This window comes from Diceros bicornis, chromosome 11 (genome assembly GCF_020826845.1).
Source record: "Diceros bicornis minor isolate mBicDic1 chromosome 11, mDicBic1.mat.cur, whole genome shotgun sequence".
NCBI lineage: Eukaryota > Metazoa > Chordata > Mammalia > Perissodactyla > Rhinocerotidae > Diceros > Diceros bicornis.
This window is the reverse complement of record NC_080750.1, coordinates 55,839,640-55,855,137: the sequence shown is the minus strand read 5'-3', so window position 1 is coordinate 55,855,137 and position 15,498 is coordinate 55,839,640. Positions and strand designations below refer to the sequence as shown.

The window sequence follows — 15,498 nt, the reverse complement described above, 5'->3', positions numbered from 1 at the left end:
AATTCTTATGTTACATTTTCTAATAGAGTCCGATATTTCTCGGAGTCTTTCTTCATTTCTTTTTAGTCTTAGTTCTCTCTCTTCTTCCATCTGGAGTATATCTGTATTCCTATCCTCTAAAGTACTAATTCTTTCCTCCATATTGTCAGCTCTGTTCTTTAAAGATTCCAGATTCTCCTTTATCTCCTCCATTGTGTTCTTCATCTCCATCAGCCCTGATAGGTTTTTCTTTATGATTTCAATCTCTTTTGTGAAGAAACTCCTAATCTCATTGAATTGTTTGTCTGTGTTGTCTCGTATTTCGTTGAGTGTTTTTATGATAGCTATTTTGAAATCTCTGTCATTTAGTTTATGGATTTCTGTGTCTTCGGGGTTGATTTCTGGTTGCTTGTCATTTTGTTTCTGGTCTGGTGATTTCATATATTTTTGCATTGTGGTTCCTGTGTTGGTTTTGGTTTTCCTCATCCTGGAAGTCTCTGGTTGCACTTTCCACCTGCCGCCACTGTGTGGTGGTGAAGGGCTGTGTAGTCTAAGCCCCCTGCGCTCTGCCCCAGTTTTTCTGCTGCGATCCGCAGTTTTGTTTTGTTTTGTTTTGTTTCTTTTCCCCACTGCGATCCACGGGTCCAGTCCAATTTATTCAGGTCTGCCTCGGACCGCTAGATCTGGCTGAGCTGCAGACTCCGGGTTGTGGGGAGGGGGGAGCTCTCTCTTTTGCCCTCTGGGTCCCTGACGTGGGAGGCTTCTCGTTTGCCCCTCTTTATCCGCTCTCTGGGTTGCTCAGATGTTGATGGTAGCCCTGTGGCTCCTCTGAGCCCTCTGTGCGGGAGTTTCCCACTGGTTGAGAGCGCCCGAAGAGCTGCAGTTTCCCGCCGAGGGCCGCCCCTCCCCCCTCTCTGGGAGCCGCGCGGACCGGATCGCTGATCTGATGGGGAGGGAGCGGAGTTCTCCTTACCTCTCCCCACTTCCTCCGGGGGCCCAGCACGTTCCGCTCTCAGATGTGCGGCAGTGTGGATCCCTCCGCTCCAGCTTTTGACTGTCTGGGATTCCGTTGTTTGTCTGTGGCTGTTACTTTTGTTGTATTTTTGGGGGAAGAATTCACGGGAAAGCTCACTCCGCCATGATGCTGACGTCACTCTCTTCGGAAATAATCAGAAATGCTTCACTTTTTAAAGTAACAGCTTTATGGAAGTATAATTCACATACTATGCAGTTCACCCATTTGAAGTGTATAATTCCGTGGTTTTAGTATAGTCACAGAATTGTTCAATTATTACCACAGTACGTATTAGACCATTTTTGTCATCCCCAAAGAAACCTCATAGCCATTAGCATTCACTCCCCATTTCCCTCTAATCTTCCCAGCACTAGAACCACTAATCTACTTTCTGTCTCTATAGATTTCCCTATTCTGGACAGTTCATATAAATGGAATCATATAATATGTGGTCTTTTGTGATGGCTCCGTCACTTATAAGGGCTGAATTAAAAGACAGTAATGTCTGTTTTATGGGTGTACCATAATTTATTTCACCTGTTGCCTCTTGATGGGCATTCAGGTTGTTTCTGATCTTTTGCTGTTATAACTAATTATGCAATGACAAAACTTGTACATAATTTATTTTGCACATGTGAAAATATATGAATGTAATCCTGGGAATGAAACTGCCAAGGCTCAAAGGCCTTTAATTTTGTCAAAATTAAAATTTTGACAAATAGCATGGCATTGCATTTATTTCTGTAGGGTACCTTAAGTGTTTCGCTCCCTCTCCACCTTTTTTTTTAAGTTGAAGAGCTTTTATGTTTACTACTTGGAGAAAATCTTTTTTGACAAAAGCTTGCATAAGTTTTGCAGCTGCTCAAAACAGATATTACTACAGGTTCTCTTATGTGCTTTTTGAAATGGAGTTGACTTTTCACACCACTTCCCTATACACTTTTACAGACATAATATTAAGACATAAAAATTTGTTCTGGTTAAAATCTTGGTCTAGTTTTTGGCAACAGCCTCATTTCTTCTCTCTTAAAAAAGTGTCTGGGATAATTTTAATTCTTTCTAAGGTCCTACAAGCTTATTCCAGAGAAAGGACATCAGAGCTGGTGGATATATCAAATAGTGCATGTCCCACAGTTGCTAATACTGGTGACAGGCTAAAATCCTGATGTCTGATTTAAGTATAAAGTCTCTGCTGTGTATAAAAATGTTCAGAACGAAAATAGTGACCTATTAATATGGAAATGAGATGCTATTTCTCTATACTAAATAGCTAGCCAAAAATGGATGAAGGAAATAGGTTTCTTTTAGAGTTTGCCAAATATAAAATCTCATTGGACAAGAACCATGCTCTTGCTTTTATGAGCAAGAGTATCGCTTTTCCTAGAGTTCATATTTTAAAAAAGGTACGCTAAGTGTGTCATCATGTGTACAGAACTAAAGTAGGAGTATCTTTCTTCTAAGTTAGTCGGGTTCACGTCATTTCAGTTATCTATCTATTGGTTTAAGGAGTGATAGTTTTGTAGCCAGCTGGAAACCTCTAACTGTCCAACAAGTGATCAGTAATAACATCATTTGTTGGATAGAGGCACCTACTGTTAGTTTGTAATTTTTATAGCCCAGCTTGAAAGACATTGTAAATGTATATGTAGTAAAATGAGTGGTAGAGCAAAATTTCCAGAACTTTACAAATAAAGTGAAAGAATGCCATTGAAGAGAGTCCTATGGGGCCAAGGGGAGAGAGCACAAACTAGAAAGTCATACAAGCACAAAAATGGCTGTGTGGAATCCTTAGGAACTACTGATATCTCTGCTCAGGTCTTATGATATATGACATAGAATCCAAAAGACTGTTTATGTGCAGTGCCTTGGTTGAATATAAATACAAATGTAAATACAAATATGAATAAATATATTCATAAGTGAGGATCATGTGGTGCATGAGCATAAAATGGCATTGAAATTTGGTAGAACCTGGAGTGATTTTATCATTAGATACTAGCTTCACATTTTTTATTTGATATTTGATAAATTGGGAGAAGATGTATATGAGTTTTAAAAAACTGCAGGTAAATTTTTAGGGCAGTAAAAGTATTCTGTATGATACTGTAATGGTGGATGCATAACATTATGCATTTTTCAGAACATAGAGCTGTACAACCCAAAGAGTGAATCCCAGTGTAAACTATGGACTTGACTTACTAATAGTGTATCAATATTGGTTCATCAAACGTACTACACTAAGGCAAGATGTTGGGGAAAGTAGGGGGCAGTGATAAGGGGGTATGTGGGAACTCTCTCTACTTTGTGCTCAGTTTTTTTGTAAACCTAAAGGAGCTCTAAAAAATAAAGTCTATGAAGAAAAAAAACTGCAGATGATGAGAGAAAGGTGTTGTGACTTCAGACATATTCTTGCTCTCCGTATTGAATGTCATAATCGAAGAGGAAAAGTCAGTATTGGTGAATTCAACTCTTCCTTTCAACTTGGCCTCTGACGCCTACTTTATTTTAAGCTTTTAGTGTAGAGTTTGGTGATGGCTAGCTGCTGTCCCATGAGGTTTGATTCCAACTACAGATCTGGGGAGAGGCTGTCGCAAGCTTCCCCTAGTGCAATAACACCCTTATCTTCCAAGCTTCAGCGGTGGAGGGAGAATCTTCATGTGAGGTGGGTGCCTGAGCATCATGATCCCAGTTCTGGACTTCTTGTAATCATTGCTGGACTCAGAAGGCACCTCTCTCCCCTTTACAGATCTGACCTAACATGCACATAGACCATAGCAGAGCTGAATCCAGGCCATCATGTTGAATAAGACTTTATTAAAAGCTTCGAGATATTAGCCTTTACTGTTCCATATATCTGGCTTACTTGGTTGTTTTTGGAGGACCACAGTCTGTCCTTACAGCCCATATCTGTGTGGCAGAGGCCTTCTTTTCATCTCACTGGGGTTGTCCTTGAACTTTTCTTACTGCCTAAGTGTCCCTTCCTATCAAAGGTTTGTCTTCTAGTACCTCATGCCATGTTCTGGATCTGCCTTTTTTCCAAGGTGAAAACACCTTCATATGGCCTCTCACAGAATGTGTGGCCTTAGCCTTTGTTTCCAAAAGGCCAAACACATAAGAAGTGACATCCACCCAGAAGCTGGGCAAATCAGTTCCTTTTAGCACAGCGTGAATAAAAGCCAGATTAGCATCTGTGCGTCTTGAACTGGAACTATTCTAACTTCCACACGGCTACCAGTGTAAGACCTGAGGGTCCTTTTAGGGGAGCTTACTTCCTAAACTTCAAGTAAGGAAGTCATGAAGACTACCTAATCAGGCATACTTTTCATCTTCAAATCATAGTTTTGTAGAGCTAAAAGAAACCTCAGAGATCTATCATTTTCAATCTACTTTACTCATTTTATGATACAGAAACAGCCATACAGTTTTAGATAGTACAGGACTTTCCTCAGGGCATAGCTTTGATATTGGCAGAGTCTAGTTTAATGTGTTATAATCCAGTGGCCATTTTACCACAAAATGCTGCCTTTGAAAAAGGCACCAGAGTCAGTTAGAAGTTGAGCCTAGAATTTGCTAACCATAGTCACAGGCCTTTCTTGCAAACCATTTTTACTGTAGTTTATTGAGTTCTTTTTTTCTTAAGATGAAAACACATTGATTTTCTTTTCTTTCTTTTTTTTTTTTTTTTGTGAGGAAGATCAGCCCTGAGCTAACATCCATGCTAATCCTCCTCTCTTTTTGCTGAGGAAGACCGGCTCTGAGCTAACATGTATTGCCAATCCTCCTCCTTTTTTTCCCCCAAAGCCCCAGTAGATAGTTGTATGTCATAGTTGCACATCCTTCTAGTTGCTGTATGTGGGACGCAGCCTCAGCATGGCTGGACAAGCGGTGCGTCGGTAGGCGCCCGTGATCCGAACCCGGGCCACCAGTAGCGGAGCGCGCGCACTTAACCGCTAAGCCACGGGGCTGGCCCAAAAAACACATTGATTTTCTACTGAGAGTTTGAGAGTTAGTGGGGAAATATTTTATGCCAATTTTGCTAGAATTCAAAAAGACCTTAAAATAAAGGATAATTGTATCGTGAACTTTTGAGAAGATAACATGAACTTTTTACATTCATAGTTTTTGTGTGCGTGCGTGAGGAAGATTAGTGCTGTGCTAACATCTACCAATCCTCCTCTTCTTTTTGCTGAGGAAGACTGGCCCTGGGCTAACATCCGTGCCCATCTTCCTCCACTTTATATGGGACGCCGCCACAGCATGGCTTGCCAAGCAGTGCGTTGGTGCGAGCCCGGGATCCGAACTGGCGAACCCTGGGCCACTGCAGTGGAGCGTGCGCACTTAACCGCTTGCGCCACCGGGCTGGCCGCTACATTCATAATTTTAATTCATTCAACTTTCTTAACACGTGAGGTGAATTTTCTTCCTAATAACATTCTCTGAGGCACCTTTGAACATAAGTATGTCCAAAGACATACAACTTTGGAAATCAAGGAGCCCCATGATAATGCTTCTTAAGATAATTGGATTGCCTATTGATTATTATGACTTTGGTGTAAATGAACTTTCATTTACAATTCACTTGAAATTCTGTAGAGGCTGGTTATCCAGTTTTATGGTTATCTGTGTCAGCTGCTTCTCCTTTTATTCTTGTATTCCTTCTGGCCATCTCATTGTTCTTAAAGATGAAAGTGAATGAAGGAAATGTTGCTGACTTTTTAATAATTTTATTTATTTATTTTTTTCCCCCAAAGCCCCAGTAGATAGTTGTATCTCACAGCTGCACATCCTTCTAGTTGCTGTATGTGGGACGCGGCCTCAGCATGGCCAGAGAAGCGGTGCGTTGGTGCACGCCAGGGATCCGAACCCGGGCCACCAGCAGCAGAGCGTGCGCACTTAACCGCTAAGCCACAGGGCCGGCCCAATTGCTGACTTTTTAAATAAATGTAAGATTTCATGGCAGAGGAGATTGTATTTTACAAGGTAATCTCACAATGAGATGCACAAATAATACAAAATTGTTTTGTTATTCTGGGCCCTCATTACAGACAATCTGAAGCTAGTACTGTGCATATTTTTGCAGTGACTTTATCTGAATAAAAAATTATCTGTTGCAGACAGTTTGGAAACTATAGACAAGTACAAAGAAGAAAATAAAAATCATCACTTATAATTCTAGTATCTAATAATAATCACTGTTAATATTTTGGTATATATTTTTTCTGTCAGTATATATTAGTTTTTTAAATTTAATTTAATTTTTTTTTTGGTGTGGAAGATTGGCCCTGACCTAACATCTGTTGCCAATCTTCCTCTTTTCTTTTCTTTTTTTTTTTTGCTGAGGAAGATTGGCCCTGAGCTAACGTCTGTGCCCATCTTCCTCTATTTTGTATGTGGGATGCCACCACAGCATGGCTTGATGAATGGTGTGTAGGTCTGCTCCTGGGATTCGAACCTGCGAACCCCCGGCCACTGAAGCGGAGCACATGAACTTAACCACTGCTCCACCGGGCTGGCCCCTCTCTTGTTTTTAGTAGTAGTTTAACTGAATTCATTTCTAACCTACTTTTTTTATATACAGATGTTCTTTTTCTTTCATTTTAAATATCCTTCTATAGTATCATTTTAATAACTGCATATTGTTCTGTTGTGTGAATGTACCATGATTTATTTCACCAGTTCCTTATTGAAAGACATTCAGTTTGTTTCCCGTTTTTCTGTATAAAGCTGTCCCTATCATAGTCTTCATGATAGAAGAATCTAGGCTTATTTCTCACAAGACTTTAAAGAAAATGTTTAGATATTTAAAAGTGAAAACCTAAGGCAAAGAAAAATTAGATAATTACATAGTATTGCATAATAAACCAGTGGCATAATGCTAATTCTTAATCAAGTGTTTAGTTCACATTTATCCTGGTTTTTAAATGGCAGTGTATTTAGGTTGATTTATACTTTGAGTTATAAGTGATTTAATTTTAATACAAGCCAATATGAAAACTGTATTTTTGAGATTGTATGTCAAACTTCTGCTTCACATGTTATGTCTCACTTTTCGTCCCTGTGTTTTTCATGACCTTAAATTAAAAAAAAATTTTTTCTGATTGTTGTTCATTTCATGAGGAGAAATTATTTGCTTTCCTTTTTAAAGCCTAAATGATTGAGTAGTATATGGAACACTGATTATCTAAGTTAAGTTTTTTTATTGGTAGTATGTATTTGTATGTCTTAGACTGTCAAAATTTTCTGAGTAAATCTACAGCTCTGGCATATATCTGTAATATTAATGATTTAGAATTAGTTGCTTAATATATTATATAGTGCTTTATATTATAGGACTTTATACTTTAGTTTATGGATTTCTGTGTCTTCGGGGTTGATTTCTGGGTGCTTGTCATTTTGTTTCTGGTCTGGTGATTTCATATATTTTTGCATTGTGGTTCCTGTGTTGGTTTTGATTTTCCTCATCCTGGAAGTCTCTGGTTGCAATTTCCACCTGCCGCCACTGTGTGGTGGTAAAGGGCTGTGTAGTCTAAGCCCCCTGCGCTCTGCCCCAGTTTTTCTGCTGCGATCCGCAGTTTTGTTTTGTTTTGTTTTGTTTCTTTTCCCCACTGCGATCCACGGGTCCAGTCCAGTTTATTCAGGTCTGCCTCAGACCACTAGATCTGGTCGAGCTGCAGACTCCGGGTTGCGGGGAGGGGGGAGCTCTCTCTTTTGCCCTCTGGGTCCCTGACGTGGGAGGCTTCTCGTTTGCCCCTCTTTATCCGCTCTCTGGGGTGCTCAGATGTTGATGGTAGCCCTGTGGCTCCTCTGAGCCCTCTGTGCGGGAGTTTCCCACTGGCTGAGAGCGCCCGAAGAGCTACAGTTTCCCGCCGAGGGCCGCCCCTCCCCCCTCTCTGGGAGCCGCGCGGACCGGATCGCTGATCTGATGGGGAGGGAGCGGAGTTCTCCTTACCTCTCCCCACTTCCTCCGGGGGCCCAGCACGTTCCACTCTCAGATGTGCGGCAGTGTGGATCCCTCCGCTCCAGCTTTTGACTGTCTGGGATTCCGTTGTTGGTCTGTGGCTGTTACTTTTGTTGTATTTTGTGGGGGAAGAATTCACGGGAAAGCTCACTCCGCCATGATGCTGACGTCACTCTCCAGGACTTTATACTTTAGAACGTGCTCTCTGCAAACTTTACGGCATATGCCAATACTATGTTAAATTTTGAATTTTCTGTGTATACTTGCATTGGAATTGGGTATGACCATAAGATTTTTTTCTTATATGAATATTGGACATACTAGTCTTTCTAATCATCACCTATCTTAGCTATAGCAAATGGAACTAATTTTTGTCAGAACTGCCAAATCAGTTCATGTGACCACCTTTGTGATACCTTCCTTTCCTCTACCCTACCTCCACCCCTCTACCCCGACTCAAGTGAAAATTAATCAATTCTGTGGTACTTTGTGTACACCTCTATAAGGATATTCACCAGACTTCCTTACATTATAATTAGGAGGATAAGTGACTATTTGCTCCAAAAATTATAGGTTCCCCAAGGAATAGAATTTTTACTCATGTTTGTATCCACAAACTTACATTGCGTTAGGAGTTGGGCCAAATATTTGGGGATCAAATATTTTAGTGTTCAATGAATGTGCATTGAGTTAAATTGAATAAAAATGTAGACTTGGTTACTTGATTGCTAGCAAAACTTTATATTTCCTAAACAAGGTTTATTAATAATGTCAAATTAAGTTTTCAGGAGCAAATTAATTTTTATTTGAAATTGAGCAAATGTCTTGAGAAAAGGGTCTATCTTTTTCAACCAAGTAAACAAACATTTCTCTTTTAGGATTTATTCACACAGATATGACAAAAGACCTGAAAGAAGAACACATAAAGAAAAGCATCCCTCTTGGGAGATTTGGAGAACCTGTTGATGTGGCACATGCGGTTGTGTTTCTCTTAGAATCACCGTATATTACGGGGCATGTTCTAGTAGTGGATGGAGGATTACAACTCACGATGTAATTGACAGATTATTCAGTTATAGTGGTAATTAGAATCAAGGGCACACTTTGGCTATTGATTAGACAGTCATACCTACATGGGTGACATTTGCTAATCAAACCTATTGATACCACGAGTGTTGATTTCCATCTTTCTATGAATATGTCTAAAAAGAATGATATGTGATCAATTGTATTTTCTAAGTGGTGTGTACCTTACAGGCTGTAGCAATTTTAGTATACAGACATTTTGCAAGTAATATAAACAGGTATTATCTTTTTTTTTTTTTTTTTTGTGAGGAAGATCAGCCCTGAGCTAACAGCCATGCCAATCCTCCTCTCTTTGCTGAGGAAGACTGGTCCTGGGCTAACATCTGTGTCCATCTTCCTCCACTTTACGTGGGATGCCGCCGCAGCATGGCCTGACAAATGGTGCACCAGTGCACACCCGGGATCCAAACCTGGGCCACCAGCGGCGGAGCGCGCACACTTAACCTCTATGCCACGGCGCCGGCCCCAGGTATTATCTTAATTTATATATTTTTTGTCTCAAAAGTGGAAAAACTTATTTAGTCTAATTGTCATGAGTTATTTCGTTGTATCAGGCTGAATTCTGTAGTAGTTAACCTTGTGGGCCATTGCCAAAATAAGAGTATTTATAGGACATTGGTTAGTTGTCAATACTTTAGCAAGTCTGCTCAGGTTAAACATTGTATTCTTTTTAGTTCCAGTTAGATACAGGCATGAATTTAGAGTCTGGTTTCTTGGAGTGGCATTACTCCTGATTGAGCAGCTGGGGAAAATAATCTACAAATATAAATTGGTATAGTTCACTTATTCTATAGAAATTCTCAAAGATGATGAGGATTAACCCTTAAGGTTTTAATATTAATATCTGGTACAGTAATGAGCTGCATAGATCTTATCAATTTAGGAAGTGGAAGTGTTTTTTAAATTAATCCACAAAACAGTGTAGCAAGCTACTTAAAAATTAGTATAAGAAATAATGATATTTTAAAAATCAAGAGTATTTTGCATTAATGAATATAATAATGATTCTTACCCTAAGATTTTAGAAAGGTAAATACTTAATTACTTATGAACAGTCATAAATGATAACTTAAATAATGCAATAACAATGAATTAAATGTCTTCACAAGGAACCGTTAAAGCATTAGTCTTAAAAGAAAATATTTGCCTAATAGAGATAAAAACACAAATTGAATGCAGAATATCAGGCCACATCTGTTTTGCATTGGACTCTTTTGTGGGGAATAGTGTGATATTTTATATGTCACTGGATTCATGTTGATTTTTATTATTTAAAAAATGTTTTAACTGTTTAATGCATTTAAAAAAGTAATCTTTTTATGGTTTTATTGGAGCTGAACATTATTTTATGTAAACAGATTTAATTTTGTATTGATAGTGCAAAAGTATGAATAGGATATACTAAATAAATGCAAAGTAATAAAAGAAATAGAAATAAAAAATAAAATAATAATAAAAAGTAATAAACTCAAATCTATGTTCTAAATCAAGAGTCCTTAAAAATTATTTAAAATTTATCTTTGAAATAATCTTTTTTACTTAGAGAAGTCTATTTAGGATGTGAGAAAGCCAGTTAAATGTGAGTAAAATTATTATTAATCAAATTGTCTATTAAATGCAAGCATGGTAATATACAGAATTTCTCAGCATTGACAGTTCCAGGAAGATATAGGAAATGCAGCCTTCAGGATGGTTTCAAATGTGGTAGCTGGTGCTGTAAGCTAGGAGAGTTTATGCAGACAGAGTAGTCCATTTTTCTAATGCTTCTTCACCTGCAGGCCTTTGGCTACCTGCACATCTTCCTTATGACATCCCACTCAGACTTGAGTTCCCTTCTCTGGACACCTCATGTTCTGAAATGATCAGTGAGGCTGATTTGACTGGTGATTAGGAAGAAAGCAATGTATTTCACTGCACTAATGACACTAAGATGTAGATTACAAATTAGTTTAACCTTTAATTCTATATATTTACACTTTAAGAAATACATAACCTTTTAACTGTTTCACCCCCTCCCTCAGCTCATATCAAACTGGTGGAATATGGGATGAGATCTTCAAATAGGTAAAATAAGCCATCACTGTTCCACTCCAGAGGAATTCTCCATCACTTCCACCAACCTGGTAGATTTTGTAATCTAATACTTGCATCCTATTGCTGAAATCATTTGTCAGCTGCTGCTTATGTTCAGAGGTTCAAGAACATGAATTCTTTTTTGTTTTTTTCTCTTCTTTTTATTTTTATTTTTTTTATTGTGAAATTTTTGTTGTACATTATTGTTTGTCAGTCACCATGTAAATGCATCCCTCCACCCCTTGTGCCCACCCCCTACCCCCCTAGCCCTGGTAACCACCAAACAGTTCTATCTGTCTGTGTGTTGGTTTATCTTCCACATATGAGTGAAATCATGCATTGTTTGTCTTTCTCTTCCTGGCTTATTTCGCTTAATATAGTACCCTCCAGCTCCATCCATGTTGTTGCAAATGGGATGATTTTGTCTTTTTTTAATGGCTGGGTAGTATTCCATGGTCTATGTAGACCACATCTTCTTTATCCAGTCATCAGTCGAGGGACACTTGGGTTGCTTGCATGTCTTGGCTATAGTGAATAATGCTGCGATGAACATAGAGGGGGTGCATAAGCCTTTTTGGATTGTTGATTTCATGTTCGTTGGGTAGATACGTGGTAGTGGGATAGCTGGATCATAAGGTATTTCTATTTTTAATTTCTTGAAGAATCTCCATACTGTTTTCCATAGAGGCTACACCAGTTTGCATTCCTACCAGCAGTGAATTAGGGTTCCCCTTTCTCCACAGCCTCTCCAGCATTTGTTGTTTTTTGTCTTGGTGGTTATAGCCATTTTGACGGGTGTAAGATCATATCTTAGTGTGGTTTTGATTTGCATTTCCCTGATGATTAGTGATGTTGAGCATCTTTTCAGGTGCCTATTGACCATCAGTATATCTTCTTTGGAGAAGTATCTGTTCATTTCCTCTGCCCATTTTTTGATTGGGTTGTTTGTTTTTTTGTTGGAGAACTTCAGTGAATTCTTAACAAGAAGACTCATCTGTAGCTGTTATCTGACTCTTAGAAAGCCCATAATCCAGTTTATGTTTTTGTTGTTAGTGCCATCGAGTGGATTACGACTCCTGGTGACCTTGTGCACAGCAGAGCAGAACCCTGCCCGGTCTTTTTGCACCATCCTCTCACTTTCCGGCGCTGTATCAGACAATGCTCTGCTGCTATTCATAGGGTTTTTGTGGCCAATTTTTTCAGAAGTGGATGGCTAGGTCCTTCTTCCTAGTCTGTCTTAGTCTGGAAGCTCTGCTGAAACCTGTCCACCGTGGGTGACCCTGCTGGTTTTGAAATACCGATGGCATAGCTTTCAGTGTCATAGCCATATGCAGCCGCCACAGCATGACAACTGACAGGAGGATGGTCTGGTTCCCTGACCAGGAAAGGAACCCAGGCTGGGGTGGTGAGAGTGGAATGTTAACCACTAAACCACCAGTGCTGACTAGCCTGTGTTTATCACTTGTTAAAAAATGGTTTATGATTAAAGCCAATGTATTAAAATTTTTGCATAAAAGGTTTTAAAATTTGTGCTCCTTTTCATACTTTTATTCATATTCAATTTATAAGAGGGTTTTTAAAGTGCTTTCTAGAGATAGAATTATATGTTACAAATTACTTTAGGGGCAGTAATTTGTGCAAAAAAGATCATTTAATTTATATGCTTCTGTTATCTAGAATAAAGGGAGAAGACTATTCTGCATGTTCAAGAGTTATGCCTTACATTGCTGAAACATTTTCCCAAGCTTTTAAAATGGAAATGTGTAAATTGAGAAATTATACCACTGCCCTAACTTGACAAGCATACTAAAAGTATTTAATAATTCTTAAATTTCTTTCATATTAATTTCATCTTTCAACTACATTGTAAGCTCTTGAGGGTAAACACCATATTGTGTTTTTATTCATTTAGCTAATTAAGTAACTTAACAAATATTGATTGAGTACCTACTAAATATCTTGTACTTCTTTTGATACCCCCACCTTGCCTGCTGAGCTCTGAGTACATTGGACATACTTAGTAAATACAGTGACACATCAATATATATTTTTTAATGATTCAGGATTGTTAGTCATTACACTGTGCTATAGTTGAGGAGGGTCATTGAGATATATAGATATATCTGTTCTGACTCAGTACATATCCTGTAATATTCCTTTTTTGATCAAATCTCTGTAATTCACTTCCCTTTTTGGTCATTTATCTCTGACTTTGATGCTTACTTTCAATTTATAACTGAATTTGCAATGGTAAGCCAATCAAGTATTTTAGGCAATATGCCTTAGTTGGAATAATTACTACCAATTTAATTTGGAATTCTTGGGCTAATAATCCGAGTAGGGATGGTATCGGTATCATCTGGAGAAATTTTTTTTTTAAATTTTGAACACGTCAGGAGCCTTGTCCCTAGCAATTTTGTTATGAGTAGGGCAGGGTGAGCAAAATGTGGAGATGCTTTTAGCAAAAGTTTTCAGTGATTCAGATTGTTTATTACTTTATTAAATATTTATTCATTCCTACTATGTACCTACTATGACACTGCTAGTCATGGAAGGTACAATGGTGAGAAAAACACAAAGAAATGAACCTTGGTTTGCTGGAGCTCACCGACTAATGCGGTTGGGTTGGGGTGGGGGACAAGCAGATCTTAGACAATCACACAAATGTAAAAATCACAACTGAGGTAAGCACTGCAGGAATGAGAAGCTCTTGTTAGTATTAAATCATCTTATTGGGGAATTTGACCTATTCTGGAAGGTCAGGAATGGCTTTTCTGAGGCAGGGAGATAGTAGAGCTAAAGTTAAAGTAAAACCTTCCATTTAGAGGGAACAACGTGTAAAAATCTTTTGGTGAGAGGGCGCACGGTGAATCAGGAATTAAAAGATCATTATGCCTGGAATGCAGAGTAAAGAGGAGCGTGGTATGAAATGAGGCAGCAGGCCTAGACTATGCAGATCTTTGTAGGCAGTATTAAGGGTTTTGCACTTTATCCTAAGAGCCGTTGAAGGATTTCAAGTAGGAGGGATACATGATGCATTTTGAAAAGATCATTCTGGTTATAGTGTGGAGAAAAGGTTGAAAGGGAAAATAGCGCAGGAAGACCTACACTTGAGGTAGGCCGAGAGAGAGATAATAGGATGTCGAGTCTAGGGTAATGGGAATAGAAATGGAGAAAAAGAAGCCAGAAGTGGGATTTAGAACATCAGCATTGCTTGCTGATGGATTGGATATAGGAAAGATGCGTTTCTGATTTACAAACCTGGTTGAGTGGTGGTGTCATTCACAGAAAACACTGAACAGGGGGGCAGGTTTTGGGGAGGGAGGGGAGGAAAGATCATGAGTTCGATTTTAAAGATGTTGAGTTTGAGGTGTCTTGGAGATAGCTAAGAGGAGACATCAAATATCTATGAGTTAGGACCTCTAAGAAGAGATACACTCCAAGTCATCTCTGTATAAATGGTAATTAAAGTCTTGAGCATTAAGGAATGGAAGAGATTGACCAACTAGAGAGTTTAGAGAAGATGATGGCAGTCGCAAATACTTGTATAGTACTATATGCCAGGCACTATTCTAAGTGTGAGCATAGGGTGGAGCCTAGAGGAACTCTGGCCTTTACTGACTGGTTAGAGATAGATGAGCCTGCAAAAGAGTCTGAGAAGAACTAGTCAGAATGGTAGGTAGGAAACAAGGAGAGGGCTGTGTCCTAGAAGCCACTGGAAGAAAATTTTCTTGAAGAAAGGAGTTCTGAATATCAGTACTGCTGGAATGTTAAGTAAAGAGTAAAAAGATGGATTAGTAAGCTGGAAATCATTGGTTACTTAAATAAGAATTATTTTTTGCAGATTGATTAGGACAGAAGGTAAAAGCAAGTGGGGTAAGAAGTTGAAATTGGATCTTTACTTTACATTATACACAAAGATCAATTCCAGGTGGAAAAATGACTTAAATGTCAAAACAAAAAGCTTAGTAGAAAATATACAGGTGAATATTTTTTTGACCCTGGAGTGTGGCCAGAGTTCCTAAACATAAAAAAGAAAAGATTGGCTAACTTGACTATATTAAGACCTGTTCATCAAAAACCACCTTAAAAATAGCAAAAAGGCTGATTACAAACTGGTAGAAGGGTTTATGCAACAAAGATAACTAATAAAGAGTTAGATTCAGGAATATATAATGAACAATGAATCAGTAACCCAGTAGGAAAATGGGGAAAAAGATACAAAGCAGGCATTTTACAGAAGAGGAAACACGTAGCCAACATATGTAGCAAAAATGTTCAAACTAATTAGGGATATGCAAATCAAGACCACAATGAGATTTCATTTGACATCCAAGAGGCAAAAATTAACAAGTCTGATAATACAAAGTGATATAGAGCAGGGCTT

The 15,498-nt window shown here is 38.7% G+C and overlaps 1 protein-coding gene across 2 annotated transcripts in view; it reads left to right on the top strand.

The window, feature by feature from the left end:
* Window positions 1–15,498, top strand: part of CBR4 (carbonyl reductase 4) — a 92,102-nt gene that overhangs the window by 17,554 nt on the left and 59,050 nt on the right. The window contains exon 5 of one of the 2 annotated variants that reach the window (XM_058550324.1): window positions 8,831–10,511. The exons of the other annotated variant lie outside the window; for it this stretch is intronic. Coding sequence (XP_058406307.1) covers window positions 8,831–9,009 — 179 coding nt within the window. The 3' untranslated portion in view covers window positions 9,010–10,511. Of the gene's footprint in view, window positions 1–8,830; window positions 10,512–15,498 lie in introns of those variants that run through there. 2 annotated transcript variants of the gene reach the window in all.